Source organism: Symphodus melops, assembly GCF_947650265.1.
Source record: "Symphodus melops genome assembly, chromosome: 11".
NCBI classification, from domain to species: Eukaryota; Metazoa; Chordata; class Actinopteri; order Labriformes; family Labridae; genus Symphodus; species Symphodus melops.
Genome location: NC_136701.1, coordinates 978,723 through 1,003,229, shown reverse-complemented (window position 1 = coordinate 1,003,229; position 24,507 = coordinate 978,723). Strand labels below are relative to the sequence as shown.

The 24,507-nt window shown below is 45.3% G+C and overlaps 1 protein-coding gene across 1 annotated transcript; it reads left to right on the top strand.

Annotated features, from left to right (window-relative positions):
- Positions 1–66: 66 nt before the first annotated feature.
- On the top strand, positions 67–24,507 carry LOC306832146 (A disintegrin and metalloproteinase with thrombospondin motifs 2-like). Its single transcript, XM_079356585.1, has 26 exons — positions 67–288; positions 4,067–4,539; positions 5,390–5,582; positions 7,816–7,922; positions 8,005–8,088; positions 8,330–8,413; positions 8,949–9,102; positions 9,484–9,589; positions 10,155–10,298; positions 11,581–11,713; positions 13,356–13,469; positions 14,059–14,204; positions 14,283–14,372; positions 15,228–15,310; positions 15,710–15,843; positions 16,793–16,916; positions 17,003–17,083; positions 17,175–17,338; positions 17,419–17,578; positions 17,664–17,796; positions 18,306–18,537; positions 19,778–19,907; positions 20,010–20,084; positions 20,321–20,513; positions 20,778–23,324; positions 23,559–24,507. Exons 1-25 carry the CDS (start codon positions 198–200, stop codon positions 21,553–21,555), a joined length of 4,206 nt encoding a protein of 1,401 aa, XP_079212711.1. The 5' UTR covers positions 67–197; the 3' UTR covers positions 21,556–23,324; positions 23,559–24,507.

The window sequence follows — 24,507 nt, the reverse complement described above, 5'->3', positions numbered from 1 at the left end:
GTGGAGGAGTGTCTGTTGGAGAGTTCAGTGTGCACACATCGGCTCACTCTCAGTTTGTCTGGAGGTTTCTCTTTCTGCAGATCTCATTCTGTCTCTATAACCGTCTGTTTCTCTGCCTCTCTCTCTCTCTCTCTCCCTCGCTCTCTCTCTCTCTCTCTCTCTCTCTCTCGCTCTCTCTCACTTTGTCTGTCTGTGCCATGATGGAGATTTATCGTTATGGATTATTAATCACTGTGTCCCTGCTGCTGATCAACAGTTCACATTCAGTGTATATCACAGGCAGCCCAGGTGAGACACTCTGCTAAAACTACTAACAATGTTTTTATTTGTTTTTATTTATTTGTCTGTTTGTGTTGCATTTCTGACTTTTTCCATTTTGTAAATCAGTGTTTTAAAAGTGCAACATAAACAAAGACTCACTTACTTACTTACTAATAATAATAATAATACTGTGACTACGACACTTAAATCTTCTGTTAACACTTAAACCTCAGACTTCCTTTATTGTCATTCACATTTGAACTTTACAGGTCAGAATGATGAAGTTTCATGTTTGCATTTACAAACCAAGGTGCAGATAGAAACAGATAATAAGCTCTGTGTGAAGTGAAGCTATACATCCTACTACTTTATGATTCCACGGTTACTCTCTCTCTCTCTCTCTCTCTCTCTCTCTCTCTGTCTCTCTCTCTGTCTCTGTCTCTCTCTCTGTCTCTCTCTCTCTCTGTCTCTGTCTCTCTCTCTGTCTCTGTCTCTCTCTCTGTCTCTCTCTCTCTCTCTCTCTCTCTGTCTCTCTCTCTGTCTCTGTCTCTCTCTCTGTCTCTCTCTCTCTCTCTCTCTCTGTCTCTCTCTCTGTCTCTCTCTCTGTCTCTGTCTCTCTCTCTCTCTCTCTGTCTCTGTCTCTCTGTCTCTCTCTCTCTCTCTGTCTCTGTCTCTGTCTCTCTCTCTCTCTCTGTCTCTCTCTCTCTCTCTCTCTCTCTCTCTGTCTCTCTCTCTCTCTCTGTCTCTGTCTCTCTCTCTCTCTCTCTCTCTGTCTCTGTCTCTCTCTCTCTGTCTCTCTCTCTCTCTCTCTCTCTGTCTCTGTCTCTCTCTCTCTGTCTCTCTCTCTCTCTCTCTACTTTTGATAAAGCGACACTTTAAACCCTGATGAGATGTGAATAACACTGTTCATATTGCACACATGTGTCTGTTCCTCACGCTGTAACAATCAGCGACCACACGAGGGAAACACTCTCCTGCTACTATCCTACGTCTAATACTGTTAGACATGCTGGTTAGAACTGCTGGTACTGTAAGAACCACTGGTGCCGGGGCCGCTGGTGGCTCAGTGGTCAGTGTCCCGGGTTTGAATCCAACCTCTGGCTCCTCTCCCTGATTTCTTCCTCTGCTGTTTATCTCATGGAAACATTCTTCAGAGCTTGATGAAAAAAAAAAAAAAAAAAAAAAAAAAAACCTGGAGCAAACAACTGCATCCGACCAGCAGCGATATCTCGTCCCTCCAGAGCGCTCTGGGTCTCCTCCCAATTGGACGTGTGCTGGAGATCAGGAGGCAACTTCATCAGATACATGAACTGGTTCGGTTGTCTGAGCTCCTCATCTTCACGACTGAGCCCAGACAGTAAGCTAGCTTCAGCTGATCCATCCTCTCAGTCAGCACACGACCATGTGGGTTGGAACATCGACTGACTGGTCAAATTAAAGCGTTGCCCTCTCGCTGAGCTCCTACTGTGTTCGTGTTGTGGTCCTCAGTGTCCGGGCAGTCCAGTCCAGTAGAACCCAGAAGAGCCCAGGAGCTCTGAGAGGTTCATGATGGAGACATGAAAGCAGAGAGAGAGAACCTGAAGGTGTCAGTTCCTCTGAGCTGGTCTAGACCTGATCCAGTCCGAACCATCAGATTTATCAAAGAGAGGTGTCTTCAGTGTCCTCTGTGTGTTCCCAGTGTCCTGTGTCCTCAGTGTCCTATGTGTTCCCAGTGTCCTATGTGTCCTCAGTGTCCTATGTGTCCTATGTGTTCCCAGTGTCCTATGTGTTCCCAGTGTCCTATGTGTCCTCAGTGTCCTATGTGTTCCCAGTGTCCTATGTGTCCTCAGTGTCCTATGTTTCCTATTTGTCCTTAGTTTCCTCAGCGTCCCATGTGTCCTTAGTTTCCTATATGTCCTCAGTGTCTTATGTGTCCTCAGTGTACTCTGTGTCCTCAGTGTCCTCAGTGTCCTATGTTTCCTATTTGTCCTTAGTGTCCTATGTGTCCTCAGTGTCCTATGTTTCCTATTTGTCCTTAGTTTCCTCAGAGTCCCATTTATCCTTAGTGTCCTATGTGTCCTCAGTGTACTTTGTGTCCTGTGTTCTCAGTGTCCTCAGTGTGTCCTCAGTGTCCTATGTGTCCTATGTGTCCTCAGTGTCCTATGTGTTCTCAGTGTCCTCAGTGTGTCCTCAGTGTTCTCAGTGTCCTATGTGTCCTCAGTGTCCTATGTGTCCTCAGTGTGTCCTCAGTGTGTCCTCAGTGTGTCCTCAGTGTTCTCAGTGTCCTATGTGTCCTCAGTGTGTCCTCAGTGTGTCCTCAGTGTTCTCAGTGTCCTATGTGTCCTCAGTGTGTCCTCAGTGTCCTCAGTGTGTCCTCAGTGTGTCCTCAGTGTCCTATGTGTCCTCAGTGTGTCCTCAGTGTTCTCAGTGTCCTCAGTGTTCTCAGTGTCCTATGTGTCCTCAGTGTTCTCAGTTGTCTTGGCTTCAGCAGCAGTATAAATCTGGAACCGTTCCTTTCTTCTGTCTCTGAGTCACAGAAACTTTCCTCTCCACGTTTTTCCCATAAATCTTTGTGTTTATGCGTCTGTGGTGCCGGGGAATGTGAAGGATTCAGATCATATTTCATCATAACCTGTGCGTGTCCGTGAGCGTATATGTGTGAGTGTGACCTGTATGACCTTGCACAAAGAGGAGTCCCCCCATCTCATTAAACCGGCCCAGTTACTGTCCTCGTTTATTCTGACCTGAGATTAGCCTCGGCTAACGCTGCGCTCTGATTGGCCCTTTCTCTCACAGCTGTTTAAAGCTTTTTGTCTGTTTTTAACATTTTGAAATCTCAGCTTCCAACACGTGCTGCGTTCATGAATCACACCCCCAGACTGCAGTCACAGTCGTTAGAGGAGCTGAGATCACATGTTTAACCCTTGTAGATCATGTAGCTGGAAATGACGTATTTTTGTAGGCCAACCTGAAAAAATGGCGCCGGTGGTTCCTTCGAAAATTCCCCTATGGGATTTTTGCATTGGATTTTGGATCATTGCAGAAAATAATCTCTGTGTCAAACACACGTTTCTGATGTGTAGCTGTTTTGTTCAGCGGGATAATCTTTACAGATGAACATCATTTATATGAAGTTTGAAGAGTTAATGCAGCCCAGAGAAGTAAAAAGCTAACGTTATGCTACAAGCTAACTACACCGCGGTCGGTTTATTATGACGTCACGACCGTTATGCTTCATCGATCTAATCAGCGGATTTCACAAGCTAGCTAAACGTTAGCTTAATAAGTTGTTTATTAACCTAATGTTTGCAAGAGCAGTGAAAAACATGACTAGAGGCTGTAAGGAGGATTAGTGAGAGAGTTCCCGGCGTGATGACGTTTAACGTCTCCATGACAACCACTGTAGTTTCAGTTAGCTACTCGTTAGCAACCGCCGTTTTAAAGTTCGCGTAAAAACTTTAAAATTCACAAGTGAGGTCTTAGCTAACGTAGTTTATCTCGTCTAACAAAACGTCAACATCTCTTCAGCTTGTGTGAACCACAGACCTTATTTCAGTCTAAACACAAACACATTCAAAATCCACATTGACTTTTAGAGGTTAGAACCACGGAGCTAACATGCTAACTCACTTCCTGGTTTTAGGACTCAAAACTACACCAGTCTATACTGTGTGTGTGTGTCTGTGTGTTTCTATCAGGTGTTATAATGTTTTGCACCAATGCATTGACCTACCGGTGAAGAAAGGCATGAAACTTATTCAAGCGCTCTCTCTCTCTCTCTCTCTCTCTCTCTCTCTCTCTCTCTCTCTCTCTCTCTCTCTCTCAGATTCTCTACATCAGGTCCTGTCAGAGTTTATCAGCGTCCGTCCAATCAGGACGAACTCAGAAGGCCGTTTCCTGTCAGCTTCAGTCTCCGCCCACCACCTACGACGCAGCAGGAGAAACGCCCGCCCTCCTGAAGACGCTGACACCGATGTTTTTAACGAGACATCAACTTTCCAAAAGGTCCCGCCCACAAAAGTGTCACCGTCCAATCAGACGGGGCACAGCTGGAGAGGGCGAGGAGGTTACAGAACCGAGGAGGAGGAGCTTTTTTACAATGTGACCGTGTTTGGTCAGGAGCTCCACCTGCGGCTGCATCTGAACACTCGTCTCGTCGCCCCCGCGGCCACGATGGAGTGGTGGGAGGAGTCGGGACAGAAACGCTCTCAGCCAATCAGAAACACCGGGTGCTTTTACACTGGAGAGGTGTCCAACATGGAGGACACTTCTGTTGCCATTAGCAACTGTGACGGGCTGGTAAGTGTTTGAAGAGTCCCGTCCCCGAAATGAATCTGAGTCTCCGACTTTGATCAAATCGATTGATTAGAACAGGATCTCCTCTCAAACAGACTTTTAATGTCGCCCCTCTTTAAGTCTCAGCTTCCCTTTGATTTCTTTAAAAAATAAAATTTGTCCAAAACTTCAAATCTGAAAGCTGCTCTTGATGTGTATCTGGAGCTGAGGCGGGTTTTAAGCCTCCTGACAAACCGTTACACGGCGCCCACCTGTCAATCAGCTCAGCTACACGCCTTATTGTGAATAACTCTGATCCTTCATCCAATCAAAACTGCTGAGTCATCAAAACATTCCCCCCGTACAGTGTGTGTGGATGGAGACATGAGCTAATCACACCTATTTGGTGTTTTGAAGCAGGCTGTAAACATGTTGAATGGGTGTGTATGTGACTTCCTGTGCTGCTGCAGCCAGCCTCTAGTGGACACTCCAGGAACTGCAGGATTTTAACACTTCAGCACTGGATTCATTTTTTTTCCTCACTGGAGCTTGCTGCTTCACTGAAACAAGTTGATTCATGAGAGTGTAGATGAGACGTGCTCATACAAAAAAAACCAAACACTGCAAAACATGAAGGACTAAAACCAAATCAGCTGATTGAAAGCAGATGTGCAGAAAGATGAGAGGTGTTTAAAGACTCACAGAAAAGTGGGAGATTCCCCCGATGCAGCCGCTCAGCTGATGACATCGACAGGTGAACACAACAACACCTGGTTTATCATGTCGAGATAATCCACAGACAAATATGCTGAGTCACCGTTAAATAACTGATTTGATGTTAATGACTCTAAACTGGCACCTGCTGTGTCTGCAGGCCGGGATGATCCTGATTGGTCAGGAGGAGTTTTTCATCGAGCCGTTGGATGGAAGGGCGACAGCCGGAGGACGGGAAGAGGAGGAGGAGGAGGAGGAGGAGGAGGGAGGAAGAAATCATATTGTTTATCGCTCCTCAGCCATCCTGAAGAAACAAGCAGCTGTCAATCAAAGTGCTGAGGACTTTCTGCGAGGTGAGAAAACACAAACGTCAGCTGACTGAGAAGAGACGCTTATCCTAAACCTGCATTCTCTCTGATGTCCAGCAGGGGGCATGAATCAGTCTGATGATTACGTGTTGATTGGTTTCATCAGTAAACATTCACCCCTCCTCTTCTCAGGGGGGAGGAGTTAGGGGGAGGAGTTAGGGGCGGGGCTAAACACAGAAAGCTGGAGGCAGTATGTGTGGAGATGAGTATTTTTTTCTGGCCAACAAGTTCAAATAAGAAAAAGTAAAATCAGTCCCGAGTTTTTCCTCTTTGTTAGATATCGTGTAGTTTCATCAGCTCAGACAGAGCGGAGTGCGCGTTGCATGAGGATTGAAGTGGAAGTAAACAGTAAACAGTGACAGGACAATCAGACCGCATAGACCATGATGCATTGCTTCATGTAAAAGAGTCAAGAGGTTTAAAGTGAGCGGACACGTGAGCGCAGCGGTGATAAGAACATCGACCCGCGTGTTTTTACAGTGCAGCTCCTCCACATGTCTGCTGTGTGTCTGCAGAAGGAAAGAATCAAAGTGAAAGGAAACTTGGCAACACACACACACACATACACACACACACACACACACACACACACACACACACACACACACACACAGTCAGCCAGCTGCAACGTGGCAGTTAGAGGTTCACAGCTCTGAAGGTCTTGATGTTTTTGTAGTTTTGAAGCGTGGAGGTAAGGAGGTCCGCTCTCAGGGGTTCAGGGGGACTTGAGGAGACTCTGAGGGGACTTGAGGAGACTCTGAGGGGACTTGAGGAGACTCTGGAGGGACTCTGGAGGGACTTGAGGAGACTCTGGGGGGACTTGAGGGACTCTGAGGGGACTTGAGGAGACTCTGAGGGGACTTGAGGGACTCTGGGGGGACTTGAGGGACTCTAAGGGGACTTGAGGGACTCTGAGGGGACATGAGGGACTCTGAGGGGACTTGAGGAGACTCTGGGGGGGACTTGAAGGACTCTGGGGGGACTTTAGGGACTCTAAGGGGACTTTAGGGACTCTAAGGGGACTTGAGGGACTCTGAGGGGACATGAGGAGACTCTGGGGGGGACTTGAAGGACTCTGGGGGGGACTTGAAGGACTCTTGGGGGGACTTGAAGGACTCTGGGGGGGACTCGTCGGTCTCCTGTGTTTGTCTTCCCAGCAGCGTTATTTATGATTACATAATTATTTGTTATTTCAGATAAACTCGTCCTGCGGCACTTCCCTGTGTTTTTTGATGGATGATGTCATTTCCTCCTCCACAGATTGGACAGATGTTTTTATGCAACAGATTTCATTATATCAGGATTCCTGCTTGTTATACAAACATGTGTTCAGACGTCCTGTCAGAGTTCACACTGACACGAGGACACGGCCTGCACACACTGAACGGATTAAACGTGTTATTTACGGGTTCCAAAAAAATAATATGTTGTTGTTTCGGTTTAACTTTGTTGACTACCAACAGAATGAGCCTGTGTGTGTTTCTGTAAATAAGAAAAATAAAGAACAGAAATAATCCTTAAAAACTTGAGGAATTATTTATTTAGTTTCCTATTGAGCCCGTGACTGAAGCTTTCATCCCACATGACGCGAACACACTCGAGGGTTTAGGAAGTAAAACACGCAGGACAATGTTGACATTAAAATATCTTGTTATATATAATATATATGTTTTAGAACAGCCGGAGAAATCCCCAATGTTAAAATCGTAACAGAACGTTTCTGTCGCGGCGGCGGCCATGATGAGCCGCCATGACGGACAGAACGTTTATCGTTGCCGTGGAAAAAAACGGATGTTACGTGATGAAGTTTAAACTCGGATACATCAGCTCGTCTGGAGGCATTTTCTCTTCCTCACGTCGGTTTCTTCACTACGGTCAATATTTAGTCTGTTTTCACTGGTTGGAGGGAAAAGTAGAGAATCACTCCCATGATTCCCCGCCAGTCTCGACGTCTTCTTTTGTTATTGTTTTGATTGCGAGCCCTCTGGCTCTATTCAACATGTTAGAGTAGGGAGGGAAGAAACAGACACGACTCTGACCGGCAGATCAACTCAGTGTGTGTGTGTGTGTGTGTGTGTGTGTGTGTGTGTGTGTGTGTGTGTGTGTATTCAGCTCAGTCATGATCTCATGTTCTGTGCATTTCAACACAGAGGCTTTTATAAGAGTCAGCTCTGACGTTAGAATCAGCACTCAAGTGGTTCTCCTGTTTGTCTTCCAGGTCCTCTTTTAGGTTCTCTGATCCTAAACCAGAATGTGTCCCGGTCCAGACCCATCTCGGCCCGACGGCGGCGGTACATCGAAGAGGCTGAACTGTTTAACATCGAGGTGAACGACGTGAGCGTCAATGAACGAGTAAACTGCTGCTTGGACTCTTTAACCCCCTTCCGGTACTCCTCTCCTCCTGCAGGTTCTGCTAGCTGTGGATTATTCGGTGCTTCTCTTCCACGGCCGAGACCACATCCAGAAGTATCTGCTCACACTCATGAACATCGTAAGAGACGCCGATTCTTATTCCCTGTTTAATGTAAGGAGTGATTCCTGAGTAAAGAGTGCTGAGTCGGGCTGTTCCTCTTGTCAGTAGTAGCTTTGTTGTCGTGCCAGCTGCTACTTGGGTGGCACCGGCACACCCGTTGCTACGCCACTGCTGTTTTTATGAACAGGAAACCCCCTCCACAATCAGAGGTCAGACCTGATTCAGATCTTACCTCCACACCTGTGTGTCTGTGCTTCAGGTGAACGAGATCTATCAGGATCACTCTCTGGGAGCGAACATCAACGTGGTCCTGGTCAGGATCGTTATGTTGTCTCCATCAAAGGTAAGCTACGCTACGCTACGCTACCATCACCACACCAGAGTTTAAACTTTAATAGATTCTAGTTTAAAACGATATCAAAACCTGTTTGATACCACAGCTCAAAAATAGAAGTCTGATTCTGTATTTTTTGTTTTTTTATGATCATAAAGTGTCTAATCTGTCTAATCTGCAAACTTTGCTTTTTGAATTTTGAACCTTCAGAGTGGCACAGATGAAAACGATGATGTTATGTGCAGTTTGACAGATTTAAAATCGACTAAACTGCAACCGTTGACATTTTCCATAATGTCTTCACATTGCCTGCATTTCTTTGGTCTCCGTTATAGCCAATCCCAGAGCCTCAGACATTTCACATCTTTTAATGAAAACTCTTGGCTTTTCAAGTGGAAAATGTTCGTTCCTTCTGGGAGCTGCTGCTTAAGGCCACAATATCTACGGAGAGAAAGGTCCAATAGAGCACACTCGTGTGTGAATCCTTCACTGGAGCAGCTCTGCAGTGAGTTTAAAACAATAAACTAATCGTATGCGTCCTCAGTCCCAGGAGCTGATCTCTGTGGGGAACCCTCAGAAGAGTCTGGAGAACGTCTGCGGCTGGTCCTACCTCCAGCAGAGGGAGCAGAGTCACGCCGAGCAGCATGACCACACCATCTACCTGACCAGGCAGGAGTTTGGACCCTCCGGCATGCAGGGTACTATTCATACTACTGCTGATGATACTTACACTACTAACACCAGTGTCTAAAACACACGGACATCATTCATGGTGCTTTCCGTTTGATCTCGGAAGTCGAAGATTCAGAGTTACTGATCCGATGCATCATCAGGAACGCAATGAAAAAGTAGGGAACCTTCCATAACCCAGATTAAAATCAAACATGGCCGCTCCATGCATCCATAGTAGTTCAACCTGTACACTAGTGTTGGTTCAGTATGCTGGGCTTTAGCTCTAACAGTACCATGAAGACATATACATACACCGCTCAGCATGCAAGACACTGCTACTCTTCATCATTAATACCAGTACTAATGAAAAAACATACCCTGACCCCTGACCTCTGATCTCTCTGCAGGTTATGCTCCCGTCACAGGGATGTGTCACCTGCATCGAAGCTGCGTCCTCGTCATTGAGGACGGTTTCTCCTCAGCCTTCGTAGCGGCTCATGAAACAGGACATGTGTGAGACGCATAAACTTCATTCACGTTTGTAGGCAAAGCATCAAATCAGACGTAATTTAAACATTTCTTAAGAGGACAGTCTACAGCTACAGTCAGATGACTCCAATGTGTACGAGACAGTAATGGACTTCCAGGTGTCCTCATAGACATTCAAAGCCAGGTGTCATCATGGAGTCTATTTGGACTTGCAATTTTGACCCGCAGGAGTCCAAGTCGAGATGATAAGTTCCACAAATGTCCTGCTGTTCAAAAATAGATAATTTATTACCCCTGGTGTTTATGATGAATGAGATGACATTTACTTCCAGCTTTCATGATAGAAAACGTAAAGACTCAAAGATGTAAAACAACATAGAGGAGATAAAGCCTGTGTATATCATAATGTAAAGAAATCATAAAACATATATTACTATTTAACCACTTCAAGTCTCTCTGTCTGTCTGTCTGTCTGTCTGTCTGTCTGTCCGTCTGTCCGTCTGTCTGTCTGTCTGTCCGTCTGTCCGTCTGTCCGTCTGTCCGTCTGTCCGTCTGTCCGTCTGTCCGTCTGTCTGTCTGTCTGTATCAGGTTGGGGATGGAGCACGATGGCGAGGCTAACGACTGTGAGGATGACGTGGAATTGGGCAGCATCATGTCTCCGCGAGTTCAGGCCACCTTTCATCGATACCACTGGTCTCGCTGCAGCTGGAGGGAGCTGCACCAGTACCTGCAGTGAGTACTAAAAGCAGTACCACAGTATACTGACTATAACAAACAGTACCACAGTATACTGACTGTAACAAACAGTACCACAGGATACTGACTGTAACAAACAGTACTACAGTATGCTGACTGTAACAAACAGTACCACAGGATACTGACTGTAACAAACAGTACCACAGGATACTGACTGTAACAAACAGTACTACAGTATGCTGACTGTAACAAACAGTACTACAGTATACTGACTGTAACAAACAGTACTACAGTATGCTGACTGTAACAAACAGTACTACAGTATACTGACTGTAACAAACAGTACCACAGTATACTGACTGTTACAAACAGTACTACAGGATACTGACTGTTACAAACAGTACCACAGTATACTGACTGTTACAAACAGTACTACAGTATGCTGACTGTAACAAACAGTACTACAGTATACTGACTGTTACAAACAGTACCACAGTATACTGACTGTTACAAACAGTATTACAGTATACTGACTGTTACAAACAGTACCACAGTATACTGACTGTTACAAACAGTACCACAGTATACTGACTGTTACAAACAGTACTACAGTATGCTGACTGTTACAAACAGTATTACAGTATACTGACTGTTACAAACAGTACTACAGTATGCTGACTGTAACAAACAGTACTACAGTATACTGACTGTAACAAACAGTACCACAGTATACTGACTGTTACAAACAGTACTACAGTATACTGACTGTTACAAACAGTACTACAGTATGCTGACTGTAACAAACAGTACCACAGTATACTGACTGTTACAAACAGTACTACAGTATACTGACTATAACAAACAGTACCACAGTATACTGACTGTAACAAACAGTACCACAGTATACTGACTGTTACAAACAGTACTACAGTATACTGACTGTTACAAACAGTACTACAGTATGCTGACTGTAACAAACAGTACCACAGTATACTGACTGTTACAAACAGTACTACAGTATACTGACTGTAACAAACAGTACTACAGTATACTGACTGTAACAAACAGTACCACAGTATACTGACTGTTACAAACAGTACTACAGTATACTGACTATAACAAACAGTACCACAGTATACTGACTGTAACAAACAGTACCACAGTATGCTGACTGTAACAAACAGTACCACAGTATACTGACTATAACAAACAGTACCACAGTATACTGACTGTTACAAACAGTCCTACAGTATACTGACTGTGACCCAAAAGAGACACTGTTTCCTAATTGACTCCACCCCTTTCTCCCGGTCACCAGTAAATATGACTGTCTCCGTGATGACCCGTTTAACCATGAATGGCCGCCTCTGCCTCAGCTGCCTGGCTTTCAGTACTCCATGGACCAACAGTGTCGTTTCGACTTCGGACCAGGATACAGTCTGTGTACTGCCGTAAGTCTCAATGCTCACCTGACAGTGATCACCCGTTTGTGTCCTTACCTGTCTGTGTGCTCATCTCTTCACCTGTCTGTCCACTCATTATTTTCATGGATAAAAACCCTGCTGTACCCAAAGATCCCGTCACTGAGACTCTCGCCCTCCGTTTGAATACATATTTCTGAGTTCTGCCTTGAATGTACATGAACTGTAGGACATTTAATGAAGAACTTTTAGAAGTACAAGACACGAAGTTACTCTGTGCTGAAATGGGAGATTCAGTTATGTTGTGTTTGTGAGTCTGAGCTGCATTGATGTGACTCTTTGATGTGTGTTTTGATTGGGCGGCAGCAGAACATCTGGTCAGAATGTCAGAACATTTGATGACATCACACAGAACTCTTCCCCAGGAGATGTATTAACACTGCAGGTCTTGCATCTAATGACGACTTCATTCTGGATGTTCCCAACATTTCAGCAGGATGATGAAATTGTTTTGGGGTTTTCTTTGTTCTTCCCAACCGTCTCAGTTGTACTCTTTTAAATTTACAGATGTATTCCAATAAAGCCTCATTGAGTTCAAGAGTTTCTTTAAGAGAGTCCTGACCAAGACTGGAAGCAGTTTATTTAAAGAAAGTTATACTACATATAAAACATTACAAAAACAGGCAACTAATCCTGGGACAAAAAGCCAGAAGTCATCAGTTAAAACTTCTACAACATGATGCATCTTCTTCCAACACCTTTAATGTAATTGGTATGGAGTGAACACAATTGCAGCACAAATGAACCAGGGCTTCGTTCTAAAACAGTCTTTATTTAGTAGGTTAACGTATATAGACGACAGACCAGAAGAAGTGAGCTGGAGAGGTGATGATCTGTTGAGTCTTTTTGGTTGAGCAGGAACAGCCCAAATGCCAACCAGCCACAGGCTGGACAGGAAACAGGCAGGCAATACTCATGGTCAGAAACAGAAGGCTAGTAGGTTTACCGGGGTTGAGACAGAAGACGATGGTTGGAGGCAGGTCAGGTCGATACCAGGTAGGCACTCTGGGAATGAGTGCGGGAGAGTCGGGCATGGGAGCTAAGACAATCTGGCAAAAAGTGAGTGAAGTGAAGCTTCATATATACTGGCTTGATTGGAGATGACGAGCAGGTGAGAGCAGTTTGACTGATGAGGTGTGTGGCTGAGCAGCAGAGCAGACTGTGACATATAATCTACTTTAAGATCATTTAAAGAGACCCGCTCCCTCAGACACAGAACATCCTGCAATAGATTTTTACTGCAGGAGATGCAAAACTCCTTTTCCTTGTTTCAAGACACACTTTGGGACTTTGGGGAGATTTAACAAAATAAGTTTTGCGACTGAGTCACGGAGCAAAGACTGAGGTGTCCAACAATTTTCCAATTGAATTAAATCCTACAAGTTTGAGGAACGTAGGTTAAGAATTGTCGTAGATGATCAGAGGCTTAAAGGTAGCAGCAAAAAGTCCTCTATACACATTCACACACTGATGGTAGAGGCTGCTGAGTAAAGCGCCAACCTAAAAAAGAAACAGCTTTAATTTTAATGTCTTTATGAGCTGCTGAATATGAAACTTAAGTTGTGACGTTAATGCTTCATTTTTGTATTTTGACACGTATGTTTGTCTGCAGTACACGACCTTGGAGCCCTGTAAGCAGCTGTGGTGCAGCGAGTACAACAACCCGTTCTACTGTAAGACCAAGAAAGGCCCGCCGCTTGATGGGACCAAGTGTGGACCAGGGAGGGTGAGGACAATTCAGGAAGTTGAGGGTCCATCAGACATCCTCCACTGACGTCCAAACTTAGACATGTCTGATGGATGTCTGTGGTTCAGGACTTTACATTCTCCTAAGTCTGTTGATCTCGCGCCATCATCAGGTCAATATGTTAATGCATCCATTACTTTGGTCATACCTGCAGAATTACTAGCTATCAGTTTATGACAAACGATAACCAGTACCGTTGAGTTAACGAGACCTCAAACTATGAGTCTAGTTATTTCAGGATAGCAACACAGGTGTCCCGACGATAAGGAGTTAATTTGCTGATCTAGAAAATGGTTAAAGTTATCTGGTTATCAAGGCAACGTTACTCTGAGAAAATAAGATCGGTAAGTCCTGAGGATAGACGACAATACGATCAAGACGAGACAATAAAAGATGACACGAGACGATGCGGTGCAAGATCATGGGAAACAGGACGATACAATTAGATCGGGCTTCAGAACAGATCACGTGCTGTTAATGTAGGTGTGAGACTGCAGCAATACTGCGTGCAAATAATTATATGGCTCATTAACAGATATCCTGATGATGTCACTGTCTGTTGTTGCAGCACTGCTTTAAAGGTTATTGCATGAGGCTCACCCCCGACATGCTCAGACAAGATGGCGGCTGGGGAACATGGAGTTCATACGGTAGCTGTTCCAGGACCTGTGGAGGAGGGGTCAGGTTTCGGGCTCGCCGCTGCGATAATCCAGCGTGAGCAAGCTGATAACTATTTGTGATGTCAGAAATCAGATGCACCAATCAGAGAATCTAACCTGTTGTTGTTCTCAGTCCAGCCAACGGGGGGCGTACATGCTTCGGAAACAGTTATGAGTTCCAGCTCTGCAGCCAAGAAGAGTGCCCCCCCCTCACTGACTTCAGGTGAGTGGATCTACTGTTCACTCTGTTATCAATTATATATGTCTGACTGCAGGTATTCACTCTGTTATCTATTGAATATGTCTGACTGCAGGTGTTCACTCTGTTATTGATTACATTTGACTGACCGCAGGTGTTCTCTCTGTTATCGATTACATTTGACTGACCGCAGGTCTTCTCTCTGTTATCGATTACATTTGACTGACTGCAGGTCTTCTCTCTGTTATCAATTACATTTGACTGACTGCAGGTGTTCTCTCTGTTATCAATTACATTTGACTGACTGCAGGTCTTCTCTCTGTTATTGATTACATTTGACTGACCGCAGGTGTTCTCTCTGTTATTGATTACATTTGACTGACTGCAGGTTTTCTCTCTGTTATCGATTACATTTGACTGACTGCAGGTATTCTCTCTGTTATCGATTACATTTGACTGACTGCAGGTATTCTCTCTGTTATCGGGGGTAGGCTACCCCTGCTGGCCGGTTTTTGCAGTGTAGCTCAATAAGCTCCGCCTCCTCCATGTTAACAGATGGAAGATTGTCAGATAAACATTTGGTTTGTGTCTTTAACATAAAACCCTGAGTGTCTTCAAACAGACACCAGAATATGTTCTGTCGTGGACTGAAGTCACCTGAGCGACCTTTGACCTTTTAGCAGGAGGTTGAAGGTATGTTTAGGTCAGAGGAAGAGGCGAGGTTTAAACTGCTAACGATATGTCAGCTCCTGTCACAGGGAGAGTTTGGCTTCACAACAGCAGAAGACAAAGACGCGTCGTCCATCTTTATGAGTCCGTGATCATGACTTCAGTTTGTTTCTGATTTGTTGTTGTTGTTGTTGTTGTTGTTGTTAACAGGGAGGATCAGTGTAAAGTCTGGAATCCATTTTTTGAACATGAAGGAATGAAGCATCACTGGCTGCCTTATCAACACCCTGATCGTAAGTACACACATTTCTATACACACAGGAACTACACACACACACACACACACACACACATCTTTCCAAACTGAAGATTAAATTACTTTCCTCTTTGTGTTTGGCTCTCTGTGTGTGTGTGTGTGTGTGTGTGTGTGTGTGTGTGTGTGTGTGTGTGTGTGTGTGTGTCTGTGTGTCTGTGTGCTTAACGTGTGCAGGATGTGTGTTCAGATGTTAATGTCATCAGTCAGGAATCTGTTATTAAAGGAAACTTGTGGTCGCTCGTCTTTAACTCTTTACATTCTGAATAAATATTTAGTTTTCTCCCTTTGAACTTTGAACATTCCAACATTCCTCCTTAAATAACTCTGACAGATATGATGTATCATGATTATATGTTGTGTGTTTGTGTGTGTGCAGCTGACGAGCGCTGCCGTCTGTACTGTCAGTCCAAGGAGACGGCGGCCGTGGTCTCCATGAACAGAATGGTGCATGACGGGACGCCGTGTTCCTACAGCGACGCCCACAGCGTGTGCGTGCGAGGAGAGTGTGAGGTCTTTATTTTCCGTTTCTTGTTAGTCTGTTTTATATGAAGGGACATGTGTCCAACTGATATGACTTCATTTAAAATTCGACGTTTGTGTCAGCATGTTGCAACCACAGTGAAGACTCTGCATCAGCTTCAATGTGTGGACACAAACAGGAAGTACCAATCAATCACTAAAACAGTGTGTTTACATGATGTTTAAAAAGATGATAAATTGTTTCAACTCAGATTGGATCATTGTGAAACTTAATCAAACATCTGAGTACCGTTGTTGGGGGTCGATTTGCTCTCACGTTGATACACTTCAATCACAACCAAACTGGTCTAGAAGATCTGAGCATGCTCAACAGTTACCGCGCCGGGCGTTGACCTGGAAGTTGAAGTGCAATAATGTGTGGAAGGACAAAATGTTTTAAAGGTATTAACATGACAAAGAGTGCGTATGAAATAGACAGTAATCTCATTTATAAATACGCCTATCAAGGAGCTTGAAACGTGCCACTTCCCATATAAAGTTTATGATCCTCCTTCATCCACCCGGAGCACAGGGGACTGGACTGAATACTAGCGCCCAGCCAATCTTTTAACGTCTTATGTCCCTTTGCCCAGGCGAGCTGACATCATGTGTTCACAGTTCATAACCCACTCACACAATCGTTCTGTGTTCTTCTTTGTTGTGTTTTGCTGGTCTGACTTGAACTGTTGGTTCCAGTGCTCCACACTGCCCCCCATGATTCCTGCTGGTATTGCAACGTCTTGTTTGTGTCCATAAGCTTCAAGAAAACAGTTTCAAATACAGATGAAACATCTCGGAGTCTGGGCAGAAGTCTGTCTGTATCCATGTGCATATCAGAGCTAGCGTGTAAATTAGCCTTACGTCCTCCTTAAACGGCTGCTGATCCACTAGCTGAGATCTCCTCTTCTCCTCTGTCCTTATTTCTCGTGTACTCGCGCAGCATGTGGGCTGTGATGGACAGATCGCTTCAGACCAGCTGGAAGACCGATGTGGAGTCTGTGGAGGAGACAACTCCGGCTGCAAGATCATCAAAGGAAACTTCACGCGCAGCACCAAGAAACCAGGTCTCTGACAAACCTCTAACAGGTTCAGACTGCAGTCACTAACAAGAACTACCTCTGGAATAAGTTGTTATCTTCCCATGGTCCAGGTTACCTGAAGATTCTGGAGATCCCTAAAGGAGCGCGTCACCTGCTGATCCAAGAATTCAAAGAGACTCCTCACATCCTGGGTAAGAGGGAATGGGGGTTTGTCATGTCAAACACACAGAGGTTAGAGTTCACCATTTGTGGAATACTTTTTTAGACAGTTTCTTTCTTCAGCTATGAAGAACCAGGAGACGGGTAACCACTTCCTGAACAATGGGGACGATCTCCCTGACTCTCGAGTGTTGATCGAGAACGGTGTAGTTTGGGAGTACATCAACAACGAGGAGCAGGAGTCCATCCAGACCACAGGACCACTGAAATATGGAGTCCTGCTCATGGTCAGTGTCCTGATGAGGGAATCCAATGTGCTGTCAATGTATCTGAATCTGAATGTACCACTCGCCTGTGTGTCCGTCAGGTAAGTTCCCATGGCGAATCCAAGGTGACAGTGTCCTATAAGTACATCATCCAGGACCGTCTGTTGTCCTCGTTGGAGTCTAACCTGCTGCAGGAAGACGCCATCTTCTACGAGTGGGCCCTGAAGAAGTGGTCCCACTGCTCCAAACCATGCGGGGGAGGTAAACTACGCTGCTGCAGTAAGCTGACTATGTGGTTACCTGGGTAACAGCTGCATGGCAGTTTACCATGTTTTCTGGTTGTCAGGTAAACAGTACACGCGGTTTGGCTGCAGGAGGAAGGCCGATGGTAAAATGGTTCACAGGATGTTCTGCTCCAACATCAACAAACCAAGAGCAATCAGCCGCAACTGCAACAGCAACACCTGCAGCTCGCCACGGTAACGCATAACTACCATGGTAACACACTGCTGACCAACAGATCACCAACGTTCAGTTAGAAAGGGATCTGCTCTGGCGCTACAGAATCACACATGATTGAGTTTTGTCGAGTCACTACATTTGTCACATGCAGTTCCTGTACAAGAAGCCCCAGTTCCTCATAAAGTGGTCTCCAAAACATGACCCCGGTTTTTCAACTTTGGTGAACTGTTGGTGTACAAAATCTGATAGTTGTTCTGCATGTTCTGGTAGAGGTCAGTGTTCTACTTAAACAGGCATTGATAAAGAAATCAACCATTCAAATCAAACGTTTGAAAGTTGTTTCCAAGAAATAACAAAAACAGATTCAGCAAACATTTTGAGGTTCATCAATTTTGACGTAGCGCTAAATATTACTACACAGTTGAAGAGTTTAGGGAGAAGCAGAAAATCAAAATAGAGCGGATGTAACAACTGTACTTTACATTCATAAACATGTTTTTGTAATACTTCTGTTTCTGCCCTTCAGCTGGGTGACCGGGGAATGGGAGGACTGCAGCGCCTCCTGTGGTCAGACAGGGTGGCGGCGGCGTTGGGTGAGCTGTCAGCAGGTGTCCAGCACAGAACAGATGGGGCAGCAAAAGAAGCAGCAGCAGCGGTCGGTGCACAGCAAACTGTGTGGCGAGGACCGACCAGAAGGCAAACAAACCTGCAACCGTTTCCCCTGCCCCGCTGCATGGCGAGCTGGACCCTGGACCGCGGTATGAAAAAAAAGAGACTTTTTATCCATACAAATATTTATCTGACCATCAGGAATCATCCATACTGATTGGACTACCTCAAACATGCCACCTATAACATTCTTTCCAATGGATTATTCCTGACTACTCTTTTCTGCAGTGCCTGGAATACCAGCACCTTTCTCCTTCAGGACTTCATCTCACTTTCTCTGTCTGGACTACCAATAACTTTCTCTTCCAGGATTACCCTTGCCTGTTTTTATCTGAAGTACCGCTCCCTTTCTTTCTCTTTATAAAAAGAGTACTCCAGTCATCTTAGTCTTTCTGTCTGGATTACTAATGGGTATCTCTACTTCCTGTTTTTCTAGACTACCCCTGCTTTTGTCCAGCTTTCACTATTTCTCAGTCCACTACTCGAAGGTCTTCCTGACAAATAAACTGATAGATAGATGGACAGATAGATAAATAAATAAACCATCCATCCTTCGTTCTGGACTACAATAGACTTCATGGTTTTAGGACTCATCACCTATGGTCATGAGCTTTGGGTCATGACCGAAAGAACGAGATCCCCGGATACAAGCGGCTGAAATGAGCTTCCTCCGTAGGGTGGCTGGGCGCACCCTTAGAGATAGGGTGAGGAGCTCGGTCACCAGGGAAGAGCTCGGAGTAGAGCCGTTACTCCTCCACATCGAGAGGAGTCCGCTGAGGTGGCTTAAGCATCTGGTCCTGATACCCCCTGGAAGCCTCCCTAGGAAGGTGCTCTGGGCATGTCCATTATGGGAGGAGGCCTCGGGGTTGACCCAGGACACACTGGAGAGACTATGTCTCTTGGCTGCCCTGGGAACAGCTTGGGGTCCCACCAGAAGAGCTGGAAGAAGTGTCTGGGGTGAGGGAAGTCTGGGCATCGCTGCTGAGTCTGCTGTCCCCGCGGCCCGGCCCTGGATAAGCGGTAGAAAATGGATGGATGGTTTTAGGACCCAAACTTTTTTCTTTTGTGACTGCATCATTCATCCTTTTTCTCATGACCTTCTGTAATCTCGGACCTTCTGGACAGGCTTTTCTTTACTTGCAGCGTTAGAGTTACTTATTTGTGTCTTTCTGGACTGCTTCTAAATTCACGACCTGTTACTTTTATCACTCTTGACTACATCTTCCCAATGTCTTGGCTTACCACAATAACAACTCAAGACCTGTGATGTTTGAATTTCCATATGTTTTAAACTTGGTCTGAGTCTGATTGACATGTGTTTGTTTGTAGTGTTCTGTTTCTTGTGGAAATGGGACTCAGGAGCGTCAGGTTGCATGTTCGAGTCCTGAGGGTTTAGCCCAAAACTGCAGTGAGCCTCGACCAGTCACAACCCGTACCTGCCTGGCCCCACCCTGCAGTGGTAGGCATGAACCAATCCAGTAATAATCAAGCAGTATCTGTGCACCCAAAAAGAGGGCGGAGTTTCAAAAGTGTAACTGAATATGTTTGTCTCCCCCTGCAGGCGACCAGAGAAACTCAATAATTCAGTGGTTGTCCAGATCCAACCCAGACTTCCCAGTTCCAAAGTCCTCCTCAAGTAAAAACCTTTTGCAAAAATTCCACCCCTTCCAGTTATCTCAGTTAAGCTATCAAAAAAAGGTTGAGTTATAATGCATGTGATCATTAACACAAGTTGTAAAGGTCATGATCAAGTCCATTTATATATCCTGACACTTTCTCTGATTAGTGCTCTATGCTGATACATACTGAAAGCTTAACTGTTGATCCTGAAATCACCTGCGTGGACTAACTGATAACCTGCTTTGTCTCCAGGGCAGCGTTGCCGTGGTGACCGCTCGGTGTTCTGTCAAAGGGAGGTGTTAAGTCGGTATTGCTCCATCCCCGGATACCAGAAGATGTGCTGCAAGTCCTGCAGCAAGATTAACTCCAGCAACTTCACAAACCTCAGCAACTTTAGCAACCCCAGCAACATCAGCACCGTTAGCACAACAAACCCACCAACCAGGTAAGAGAAACAGACAGGTTTTTCCATTGTCAGCCAAGTGGCTGAATCAGGACTTATGTTGGCCTTACACCTAACAACATTGAAGCTATTTCAAAGTCATAGACAAACTTTTAAAATTGGAATAAAATCCTGAGAGTTTTATTAGAGTTGTGGCGTGCCATGATCTCAGTCATTTGGTGAAAGGTCCTCTTTGTTCTTAGAATAATTCAAATTCAAAACAGTCCTAACCTGATGTCTCTGATATATGTTATTCTGGTCTTTTAGTTCCTGGAGTTTAACCACAGAGATGATGACTTCCGTGTCAACATCCTCTTGGTCCAACAGCAGCTACATGAGCAGTGACATCATCAGTGACTTCAACAGCACGCCACCTCTTAAAGTCAGTGTAACTCAACCTCCAACCATCAGGAGCAGCACTGACTTCATCTATGTGGACTACGATGATTATGATGATTTTTCTACCTACGAGGATCCTTATATTACCACCGACCCAACTGAAATAACTTCAGTTATTACGACAACCACTGTTCCCACTACTACTGCTTCTACTACAAGGCGCCCAAGAAAAACTGCTCCACCACATTTGTTCAAGAGGAAAACTACCAGTCCCATAATGCCACACACTCCAGCTACTGCTGAGAGTACAACATTGGTGCCTGTCAGGACGACAGAGTTCCCCATCACAACCACGGATAACATCATCGCTACAACATCAACACCCAACCGAACATCAGGGGGGCAAAGCCTTCAAAATAAAGATAACCAACCAAAAACCAATCCATCTCCAACGTCCTCTTTCATATCGCTCACCAAGAAGGAGAACAACTCGTTGGATGAGGTTCCGTACCGGATCGTGGGATTGGACGGTGACATCTCCAGGGGACAGCAGAACCACTTTGTGCCGCGGATGCCTCCCTTCCGTGAGCGAACACAAAACAAACGCATCCAGCAGCTCCTGAATGACAGACGAAGAAAGGACCTTTTAAGGAGGTCCGAAGGGAGCCGAGAGGGCAGGACGGACAGGAAACAGGGAAGATTGTAAAATAAAAAAACTGGTTTGAATTTTTTCGTTCACTCACAATGCCGCATGTGCAGCTTGCTCACTTCCTGCTAATGCTAATAAACTCTTCATGAGAAACAGAAACAGACTGCAGAGCTGAAAAAAAAACACTAAAACTGATGGTGATTTCTTTACTTCTTCCAGAAATCTTTGAAGCTGTTCAGACCAAGAATGTAGCACGCCTTTAACCCAGTTCAGACGGATGTTTGAAGTCGCAATATTTACATCCCTGTTTTACCGTCAATCTAAATATCACAAAGGGGGAGACCAAGTGATCCCCTTTTCTGTGCACCAAGGTTACACCACCGCTGAATAAATATGAATGTACAAAGACGTGATGACAGTTGAGCTCAGTTTGGACGCTTTTGATGAAAGGCAGTCTGAAAAAAGGCTTCTGATTCAGGTACCTTCAGTTTAAATGTGGGTTTATCTGTGTTTGGCATTGGTTAAACATAACCTTTTAATATTAGTCCTTCCAGTCTGATGGCCTGTTTGAATCAGTACCAGGTCCCAGTCTGATGGCCTGTTAGCTTGGATCAGTACCAGGTCACAGTCTGATCACCTCTTAGCTAGGATCAGTACCAGGTCACAGTCTGATTACCTTTTAGCGAGGATCAGTACCAGGTCCCAGTCAGATGACCTCTTAGCTAGCATCAGTACCAGGTCCCAGTCAGATGACATGTTAGCTAGCATCAGTACCAGTCCCAGTCTGATTACCTTTTAGCGAGGGTCAGTACCAGTCCCAGTCTGATTACCTTTTAGCGAGGGTCAGTACCAGGTCCCAGTCTGATGGCCTGTTAGCTCGGATCAGTACCAGGTCCCAGTCTGATTACCTGTTAGCGAGGATCAGTACCAGATTGCAGTCTGATCACCTCTTAGTTAGGATCAGTACCAGGTCCAGGTCTGATGATTTGTTAGCGAGGATCAATACCAGGTACCGGTCAGATGACTTGTTAGCTAGGATCAGTACCAGGTCCCAGTCAGGTGACCTGTTAGCTAGCATCAGTACCAAGTCCCAGTCAGATGACCTTTTAGCAAGGATCAGTACCAGGTCCCAGTCAGGTGACCTGTTAGCTAGGATCAGTACCAGGTCCCAGTCAGGTGACCTTTTAGCGAGGATCAGTACCAGGTCCCAGTCTGATGACTTGTTAGCGAAGATCAGTACCAGGTCCCAGTCAGATGACCTCTTAGCTAGCATCAGTACCAGGTCCCAGTCTGATTACCTGTTAGTGAGGATCAGTACCAGGTCCCAGTCAGATGACCTCTTAGTTAGGATCAGTACCAGGTCCCAGTCAGATGACATGTTAGCTAGCATCAGTACCAGGTCCCAGTCTGATGACTTGCTAGCAGGCATCAGTACCAGTCCCAGTCTGATTACCTTTTAGCGAGGATCAGTACCAGGTCCCAGTCAGGTGACCTGTTAGCTAGGATCAGTACCAGGCCCCAGTCTGATGACTTGTTAGCTAGCATCAGTACCAGGTCCCAGTCTGATTACCTTTTAGCGAGGATCAGTACCAGGTCCCAGTCAGGTGACCTGTTAGCTAGGATCAGTACCAGGTCCCATTCGGATTACCTTTTAGCGAGATCAGTACCAGGTCCCAGTCTGATTACCTCTTAGCTAGGATCAGTACCAGGTCCCAGTCTGATTACCTGTTAGCAGGGATCAGTACCAGGTCCCAGTCAGATGACCTCTTAGCTAGGATCAGTACCAGGTCCCAGTCAGATGACATGTTAGCTAGCATCAGTACCAGGTCCCATTCTGATTACCTGGTAGCTAGCATCAGTACCAGGTCCCAGTCTGATTACCTCTTAGCTAGGATCAGTACCAGGTCCCAGTCTGATTACCTGGTAGCTAGCATCAGTACCAGGTCCCAGTCTGATTACCTGGTAGCTAGCATCAGTACCAGGTCCCAGTCTGATGACCTGTTAGCGAGGATCAGTAACAGGTCCTAGTCTGATTACCTGGTAGCTAGCATCAGTACCAGGTCCCAGTCTGATTACCTTTTAGCGAGGATCAGTACCAGGTCCCAGTCTGATTACCTGGTAGCTAGCATCAGTACCAGGTCCCAGTCTGATTACCTGGTAGCTAGCATCAGTACCAGGTCCCAGTCTGATGACCTGTTAGCGAGGATCAGTAACAGGTCCTAGTCTGATTACCTGTTCGCAGGGATCAGTACCAGGTCCCAGTCAGATGACCTCTTAGCTAGGATCAGTACCAGGTCCCAGTCAGATGACATGTTAGCTAGCACCAGTACCAGGTCCCATTCTGATTACCTGGTAGCTAGCATCAGTACCAGGTCCCAGTCTGATTACCTGGTAGCTAGCATCAGTACCAGGTCCCAGTCTGATGACCTGTTAGCGAGGATCAGTAACAGGTCCTAGTCTGATTACCTCTTAGCTAGGATCAGTACCAGGTCCCAGTCTGTTTACCTTTTAGCGAGGATCAGAACCAGGTCCCAGTCTGATGACTTGTTGGCTAGTTCCTCACGATGTGCCTCCACAGAGTGAGAGTTTCACTAAGTGTGAGCCCAAAATAACATATTTGACTAATTGATGATAAAAAGTTAAAAAAGATATTTAATAGCAACATCCTGAGGAGGATTTGTTAAATGTCTGAATTCTGTTTTTGTTAACGTTAAATTGATAATTTTTTTAAAGGAGTTTGGTTTGACAACTTTTGATGCCACATCAGGACGTCAGGTGAATCTCGGCTGACCAACTGACAGTATCAAGATTTAAACGTCCATGATGATCATGTCACTTTACTTGTGTTGCCTGCTGAAAGTTGCTGTTTTATTCGCTCTGCTTGTTCATGTTGGTTGAAATATTTTGCTTTTCTTTTGGTCTGAACTTTGGAGTCCATCAGAGCTTTTTTTCTTTTCACGCCGTTTGTATGTAATACTCCTGTTTTTAAATAAAGCAAAGTCTCACGCA